Consider the following 8,975-nt stretch of genomic DNA (forward strand, 5'->3'; position numbering starts at 1 on the left):
TTAGTTTAATGCAGCCATTCCGTGATGTACACATGTATCACATCACATTGCACACTATAAATATACATGATTTTGTCAACTTAATAAATAATATTGCTCTGTGTTTTAAAAAGTCTGCAAAACCAGGAGACTTTCTGACACACGTCACCTAGCCCCACAAGTCTGCATGCAGGATGCTCTGTGGGGCGGCTCGGGCTCAGCACCTCCTTAGGGCCTTTTTCTTTTCTTTTCTTTTTCTGTTGTGGTAGTGGTGATGGTGGTTTTTGCTGTTTGGTATCTGTAGCTGTCATTCTTTGTTTTTTTCAGTGTTGGGGGGATGGACCCCAGGGCCTCATGAATGCCAGGCAAAGGTTTTGCCATTGAGCTATACCCCAGCTTTTCCTCACCTTTACAGAAGGTAAACCTCTGCGTGATTGCGGCTTTAGTGATGTGGGCGAGGATGATGATGACGACAGCAGTGATGAGGATGGTGTTTATTGAGCACTGCCCCCAGCAGGCACTGAGTGAGGTGCAGGCAAACGTCTAGAAAAGGGGCTGATCCTGTGAGCCGTACCGTGTCTGCTGAAGCTGCTCAACTGACGACAGGTACGTGAGTGACCGTGGCTGGGACTCAGTAACACTTCAGGAGATTCGGTGCTGTAAATTTACTGTTTCGTTCAGTCCTCACAATAACCCATTCAAATCACTGTTAGCTCTGTGCTGCAGAGGGCAGACTGATATTAGAGACTAGGTAGCAAGTAGGGGGCAAATCCAGCTGTCAAACTCTAGTCTCACTCTCCATGGATAAGGAAAAGAAGTCTGAAGAGAGACAATTTCGAAACACAGTAGAAGACCTGAGCGCCATTTGAAGCTATCCTGAGTTTATAAGACTCTAATTTTGACTGAGCAACTTTTCCTCACTAGGTAGGTATCATACACATTATTTCATACAGACCCAATAGCTACCCTATAAGTATTTCCTGGCCACATTCCACAGAGAACAAAACTGAGTTCAGAGGGCTCCATCTGATGCCGCAGTCAATGAATAGCAGAGCGGGACACAGAGGTCCAACTCCAGAGCTGGACTTGCTGCCATTACAGCTTGCTTCCCAGGGGCAGTGGTGCCCTCCACACACTCTCTCTCTCTCTCTCCTCTCTCTCTCTCTCTCTCTCTCTCTGAGTTTGAGTGGATTTCAAATGTATTTTTGCTCCCTGCAGAGACCTGTGATTTAGTTTTGATTATAAGTATTTAAATACTAAGTATTGTTATTCACAAAAAGGCTACTATATGCCAGCTATTGCATTAAAATTTGTTATACTTTCTCATTTAACCCTCATAATGCTCTTACTGTAGGTAGGAAAGAGAGGCTCAGAGAGGGTAAGCGACTTGTCCTGAGTCACACAACACAGCTGTTAATAAATAGCACAGCTGGGATTGTAACTGTCAGACCCCAGCTTGCAGATAGATATCACTTGAGCATCTACTGAGTTGCCAAGCTGTGAGAGGTGCTGATGAAAATAAGTTGTGAATAATGCTATGGAGCTTTCAGTGGGTGGGGAGACAAGTGGACCCTGGATTGTAGTGGAATTACAAATGGTTAAAAGGTGTGATGAAAAAGTACAGGAGAGTGAGGAACAGGAGGATCTGGGTGTGAAGGACAATGAACAGCCTGAGGATTAGAAATGAAAGCAAATCCTTGCAGGAAGCCTCAGCCAGGATGGGAGGGAAGGAAAAAATGTTTCCAGGAGAGGGAGCTACCTGTACAGAGGTTGAGACTGTGCTTAGCTGAATCAAGAAGCAGGGAATGGTAGAGTGGTCAAGATAAGGTCAGAAGGAGGTGAGCAGAGCCACGCATTTTACTCTGCACATGATGGAAAAGAATTATAAGGGTTTCAAAAAGGGAAATGGCAAAGTCAGATTTGCTTTTCTTTTTTTTTTTTTTTTTTTTTGGTACCAGGGATCAAACTCAGGGCCCCAGATTTGCATTTTAAATATAAAGTCTCAACATTTAGCATTCTGACCATCTGAGAAGGGGCCTGAGGGGCTTCCAAGAAGGCTAGTCAGTGGCTGTCACAACCAACCTGGGAGTGATGACTGAGCTGGCTCTAGAAAGGTGGGGGGATGTGTTCCCAAAGTGGCCTGGCAAGCTGGGTAATGAACTGAAATGGAGAAAATGAAGTTCCCAAGAGAAGGCAGAGTTTACAAGACGGGGGCCCTAAAACAGAATTCAGAGGAAGATAGAAAGAGCCCGCTCCTAGAACCTGTGGAGAGGTGAGGAGGGAGTGAAATCCAGATCAATGATCAGAAGGGTCTAGTAAGTGTGGAGACAGGTCCAGACCAGCATGTACTCTCTGTTTATATACTTTTACTTTTTTGAGACAGCGTTTTGCTATGGGGCCCAGCTGGCCTCAAATTCACAAACCTCCTGCCTCAGCCTCCTGAGTGTTGGGATTACAGGCATGTGCCACACTGCCTTGCTCATCTTATATACTTTTGAAGTCTTTAGGTATGTATGTTATTGTTGAAAATTTTTCAAAAGAGTTGGGCATGATGATATGGGACTGTAATTCCACCTCCTCAAGAGGCTGAGGCAGGAGGATCACAAGTTCAAGCTCACCTGGACAACTTAGACTCAATTTAAAAAAAAGAAAAATTTTAGACTCAAAAATGAAAAAGTTTAGCCAGAGATTTAGCTCAGTGGTTCTGCCTCCTGCTTTGCAAGCACAAGGCCCCGAATTCAATCCCTGATACAAAAAAAAGAAAAGAAAGAAAGAAAAAGTTTAGGGCCAGGGGTTTAGCCCAGTGATTCTGCCGCCTGCCCTGCAAGCACAAGGACCCGAGTTCAATCCCTGGTACCAAAACACACACACACATACACACAGACGCAAAGCTTGAAAGGATTTGGGCTGTAACTCAATGGTAGAGCACTTGTCTAGCATGTGTGAGGCCCTGGTTCAGTCCTCAGTATTGAAAAAAATATTATTTTAAAAAATATGTTGCCAGGTGGAAAGCTAGGAACACCATAGAGTGTCCTTAGACCGGGTCTAGATGTATCGACACAGACATGTCTCCAAAACCTGCTCAATGTAAAGCTACAGTAGTTGAGTCTGTGCCACATGAGTGCCTTTTATATTTTTTTGCAAAGATCCCAAAATATTTTATATACTTCATGTGGATCACTGATGTCTTTTTACATAATATTCCTTGCTATGTAGTAGTGAATTATCTATGGAGACATAAAGTTGATATCCTCCTTTCTCTTTGGGTGAGTGAATCAATGTATTACTTGAATAATTCATAGTTACCGTTTCAAATAAAGTGTATTCTGGACCTCAATGAATTCTGGAGGTCCCTGGGTGCCTTGGTAAAAGGGAATTCTTCAGAGTAGTAAGAGTAAAGGCCGGGCCGGGCGTGGTGGCACACGCTTGTAATCCCAGCACTCAGGAGGCTGAAGCAGAAGGATCGCTGTGAGTTCGAGACCAGCCTGGGCTACATAGTGAGTTCCAGGTCAGTCTCAACTACATAGTGAGACCCTGTCTCAAAAAAACCAAAAAAAAAAAAAGAGTAAAGGCCGGGAAACAGGCTTAAGGAATGGGTCCTTAGGAAAAGAGGCAACAAGCACAGTTGAATGCAGACTACTCTGCTGAATTTGGCCACAAGGAGGAGCAAACGATTGGGTTAAAGGAGAATGTGGTATCTAGGGAAGGCTTTTTTAAAATGGGAGGAGGCCGAGGGAGCTAGCCAAGAAGAGGCAAGGGTTGGGGACAGGAACAAGGACACACGGCCTTCAGGGAGGAGGCTGCGTGGACCAGTGGCCTTGTGCAAGCTGTAGCCTGTGGCCCTGGCCATAGAGCCTGTCCAATGAATGTCTGTTTGTACCTCCAGTCCTAGCTCATGCTAGACCCTTGGATAATGAATGTCCATGGTGACATTAGCATAGCTTCCCCCTAGGACCGACCAGAAGAGGGCAGTCTCTGCCCTTTAAGTAAAGTTGAACATCTGAGGCTATAGTTAGGGTACCCTGGTTTAGTACTGGGGACCCAGTACTGACAAAAAGAAAGTTTTAAGTCCAGGAACCACTCTAATCCCACCACAAGGAGGAGATTTAGGCCTCTCTTCACCCTTGCAGTGAAATGAGGGCATCCATCATTAGCCAAGTGCCAGCTCAGCCACCCCCTCCCCCAGGCATTGGAGAAAACAATAGCAACAGAGTCCCAACACCACATGGCTAGGTTCAAGCTGCCACCTCCAGGGCAGAACCCAGGTCAAGTCATTCAATTCCTGTGCCTCACTTCCTTTTATGCTGAATTCACCTTCACCAGGCTGTGGTCAGAATCAGACCTCAGGGATGTTTCAAGAATCAAATGAGATCATGTACAGGAAATGCTTGGCAAAGTGCCCTGCACAGCAGACACACTCAGCAATGTAGAAGCTTCTGACATCCCCACTGCCTTTGAGGTCTTCCATTGCCCTACCCCACAGCTCTGCCTTTTGGAGTCCAGCTCCTGAGGATTGAGGGCCACGTGCTTCACCCCTGGGCTTCCAGAAGTAGAGGACTGTAGTCAGTGGGGTTTGGTCCTGTTCTCTCCCCTGGACTGGGGACCAAAGGATCCTGTTCCTTCTCACCCACGTGGAGGCCCAGGATGCTGCAGGAGGCAGTAGGAAGAGCAAGAGTCCTGGCTCTGCAGTGTCTTCCCAGGTGCCTCACAGGTTTTACCTAACACACGCATGAGTTAAGGCATGCAATAAAGCACAAGGGAAGATACTTGTCAACCATGGAGAGCCTGAACATTTGGTCCCCAGCAAAGGTTAACCTGCTCATCCTGTACCACCTCTTCCTTACCTAGACTCACTCCAGCCCCATCATTCTGATCAGTTTAGCAGTCCTCTTTTCTCCTCCAGGAACCCCTTCTAGAACTTTCCTCCCAACATCCAACCACACTGTCAATGAAGGCTTAACAGGGGTTCCTTTCAGAATGACCATTACTGACTGCCAAGAAAATGATGGCAATGACAGTACATAGAGCAATACTCGCCAGGCTCATTCCCGTCTCAGGACTTTGCATTTGCTATTATTCCCTCTTCCTAGAATGCTCTTCCTCTTTTTATCCAGCTGACCTGATCCCACACCTCTTTCAGATCTGTATTCAAATCTCAGCAATGCTTTCTTTGGCTGAACTCTCTAAAACTGATCCTCCCACCCCACAATCCCTTTCCCAATTTTTTTTCCACAGCACTTACCATCTGAAACACCATATGCTTCCATTATTTAATTTGTTTATGTTTTAGAAACCAAGCTCTATGAAGGAAGGACTTTTTTGTTTTGTTTTATTCATGGCTAAATTCCCACCTAAAATAGTACTTGGCCCCATAGTAGCTGCTCAGTAAATATTTGCTGAATGAATATGTTCAAAGTTGTACTCTGATGGAACTTCATAGCTTTTCTTTTCATCTAGTAAGATGCTACTCAAGGATAACAGAGCCTGTCTTACTCATTGCGGTACTGCCAGTCCTACCCAGCACAGCTGTCACCATGCTGTAGTTCAATGACTACTGAGTGATGATATATAAGCAAAGTCAATCAAAAGATAGCAAAAAGAAGCAAGACAACAGCAGAAATCAAATTAGAAAGACAATAGAATTGGCAGCAACAACAAAACCCTAAAAGCATCATTAGGAAAATACACAGTCACACATTAAGATCATAAAAGAAAAAATAAATAAATAAAACCAACAGTATAAAAACATTTTCCTTTTGCTTTAACTAGAAGAATACGACATATAGCTCTATGTGAAAACATTTTAAAGCCTCTGTTAAAAAGTGACCCACCCACCAGGATCACATAGGTTCCAATACTGACTTCTCCCTCCCTTATCCCCAGAGCTTCCTTCACCGTAGGTGGCCTTCCCAGGAAGCAAGTCACCCCTGCTCCCCCAGGGCCCACCCACACCGGAAGGGCCAAAGCACGGGAAGGGGTAGGTGCTCACCTTATTGACACAGCTGAAGCCCAGCCCCAGTTCAGCCAGGACCTTCAGCACACCCAGGCTGCTGTTGCACTTGACTGCATAAAAGGGCCGGACTCGTGGCAGACACTTACGAAAGCAGAAGTGCTTCCTCACTACGGCACCCAGGTCTGCCAAGAAGAAGGCAGCAGCCTTGCCCTGCATGACAAGAGGTGGATGGATGTGAGACCCCATTCAGCCCCTCTCTGTCATGCTGCCCAGTCCTTCCAAGACCCTGTCCCATTTCAGCTCTGGCCACAAAGCTACCCTGGTATAATGTTTTCTGGGGCTTCCCATCCCTACAGGATAGAAAGCAAACTTCTCCACCTGGCATTCAAGACTCTGTGATCCAACTCCAGTCCCTCCCATCACGCAGGTAAAACTTTCAACTATAGGCTGGATCATTTTCCCACCTCCAAGTCCTTCTCTTTGCTGGCTTTGGCCGTCTCAGTCTACCTTCAAATTTCAGCTCAAATTCCATCTTCCCCGAAACTGTAAGGCAACTTGGCTTTTAATGTTTTTGTTGCATTTTGTTTGTGTTTTCAAAGCATCAGAACTGTATACACATCCATCTGTCTGCTCCAGGGGAGGGTCAATTTCTTGAAGGCAGAAGCTGCGGCCTAGAGCACACTGGTTGTCACATAACGGTGCTTAGTGAAGACTTGAGGTCATCCCACTGCCACCACAAACCATGCTGGTGGACAACTGGTCATCAAAGACTGGCTGATGACTGAACATGTATGAGGCACCTTATTTAAACCTTTCCTGGGGTTCAATTTCCATTTCATGCAATACTTTTTAAATGGTGCCTACTTGGTATCAGATATAATGCTAGGGAACAGAGATGACAAATAGGGCTTTAGCCCTGAAGGGTCTTTAAGGCCTGGAAGAGCATCAACGCTTAAGTAATTACAAGCCTCTTCAATAAATGCTACATGAGTTTCTACAAAATGTAGTGGGAGCCATGGAGAATGAAAATACAAAATCTGCCTGGAGTAAGGCAAAGGCAACACTGATAACAGCCTGTAGTGATGGAGTACCTAGCACCCTCAGAAATAGGAATAGAGCATTTCAGCTCCGATGGAGTGAGCGTAATATAGACTGTGGGACAATAAAGCCCAGAAATGGGCTATAGAAGCAGGCTTGATTTTAAGCAAAGCTACCATACAGTTAGAGGGGATGGTTTGAAATGAGGAGGTCAGGGGCCTTTAGGGAGGTGAAGGCTGGACTACATTGTACATGAGCACCCTGGAGGGCTATTTAAGCAGGCAGAATTCACGGAGCTAGTGAAACCTGGGAGGAAGGGGTGACGCAGGAGGTGAAGGGGAGAAGGAGAGGGAAAAAGACTTCCAAGTTTCAACCTGGAGAGCTATGGTAGATGATGTTGGTGCTGCTTATTCATCAAGGCAGAGGACACAAGAAGAGCAAATTTGCGGGGGGTGGGGTCAGGCACTGGGGATAGAATGGGCCAGTCCCTTGAAAATAACAAGGACTGAATACCAGAGCTGTGAAAAAATAAGATGAGGGCCCTTCCAGAGGCGGGGTCGGGCGCACCGCACTCCAAGCCCTCACCGTAGTGGCCGGCGAGGCCCCCAGAGTGAGCTCCTCCAGCAGGTCTCGGGTGCTGAAGCCCTCCTCCACCATCACAAAGTCCGATTCACTCAGGTAGCCAGCCATGCCAAGCCGCGCCCGAGTCCAGTCGATGGGCCGGATGGAGCCACAGCCGCTGTCGCTGTCCCAGCCACCGCCTTAGAAAGTATGCAACACACTGCGGGGGGCGCGGGGAGATACCGCTGAGGGCTAGGCTCCAAGGCTAGGGGTCCCCGGCCAGTCACCCACCACCCTGCCCCCAGCACAAGCGTGGGGATCTTAGGTTCGCTTGGAAGGATGTGCCACGGCCAGGAGTCCTGGATTCTACACTGGGACAAAGCATTATATGCTCAGATGTCAAAGCCTCAGTTGCCCTGTCTGTAAAACGGATGAGTTGTTATGGAGATCTTTTCCAATTCTGAAATGCTGAGTTCAGGAAGAGAGAAAGAACGAGCGACCAGAGCAGGACGTTTGAGAAGCCTGGGTGGGGAAATTTCCAGGGTGCCCCCCAATCTGACCGCACCCACCCAGAGGATGCCAGCGGCCACACCAGATTCTCAGCCAGAGAATAGGAGCTTAGGTTCGAGTTCGCTGTCTGCTGCAGGACCACGGGCAGTTTCCGACCGCTCTCAGTGCCTCAGTTTCCCCGTAAGTGTTGGTCCTGACGTGCTAGAATTGTTAGGCTGCATGGGTGCGCCAGGCGGTGGGCGGGTTGCGAACTCCCAGGCGAGAACTGACCAAGTGCAGGGTAGAGGTCCCGCGCCCCCCCCCGCCCCGAACCCCCTTACCAAGCCCCGTCCTCCTTCGCGGGGGCCAGATCCAGGCGCGCTGCTAGGGAGGGTCGCCGGTGACCTCGAAACTTGTGCAACACTCCGAGGAGTGGCAGTTGCGGAGCCGAGGCCCCTGCTGAAAGGAGGCAAGAGGGGGCAGAGGGTAGGTCAACCCCTAAGCCGAGGGTGCCCGCTCCCCGAGGCTCCCCAAGCCGACCCCCCCTGCACTCGCCTTAAAACGCATTTACACAGCTTCGGCCCATAGGTCTCCCCAGCGAGTGAATCGGATCCTCCGCGCCTTCGCTAGCTCGCTCCCCCCGGATCCCGCCCGGCGGCCTGCGCCCCGCGCGCCCAGCAGCCACCGCCCCCCACGCCCCGCCTTCCGCCCGCTGCCGGCTGAAATAAGTCACGCCCAAGCCCCACCCCTGGCGCCCAGGCCCCGCCTCCTCTCACTCCGTAGCCCTGGCAACCGAGTGCCGCTGGCCCATTGGTCGATTCGGACATAAAGCATTCAGCTCTGCCAGCCGGCTAGGCAAAACGGTGCCGCAGTGCTCCTCGCGGAGTCCTCTGGTGGCTACCCACTCTGGGTACTCGGAACCGCAAAGCTGTAGCGTCTACGCGGGCAGGACCCC

The 8,975-nt window shown here is 48.7% G+C and overlaps 1 protein-coding gene across 6 annotated transcripts in view; it reads right to left on the bottom strand.

The window, feature by feature from the left end:
• Azin2 (antizyme inhibitor 2) overlaps positions 1-8,644 on the bottom strand; it is a 40,967-nt gene extending 32,323 nt beyond the window's left edge. For 3 of the 6 annotated variants that reach the window (XM_033767471.1, XM_010645202.3, XM_033767469.1), the window contains exons 1-3: positions 8,362-8,441; positions 7,556-7,751; positions 5,969-6,142 (exon numbers count right to left, since the gene is read on the bottom strand). In XM_033767471.1, coding sequence (XP_033623362.1) covers positions 5,969-6,142; positions 7,556-7,660 — 279 coding nt within the window. In that variant the 5' untranslated portion in view covers positions 7,661-7,751; positions 8,362-8,441. The other 3 variants (XM_010645205.3, XM_033767467.1, XM_033767468.1) reach the window with 3 other exon arrangements.
• Positions 8,645-8,975: the final 331 nt, after the last annotated feature.

The sequence above is a fragment of the Fukomys damarensis genome, unplaced genomic scaffold (genome assembly GCF_012274545.1).
Source record: "Fukomys damarensis isolate Sample0158 unplaced genomic scaffold, DMR_v1.0_HiC HiC_scaffold_23, whole genome shotgun sequence".
Lineage (NCBI taxonomy): Eukaryota > Metazoa > Chordata > Mammalia > Rodentia > Bathyergidae > Fukomys > Fukomys damarensis.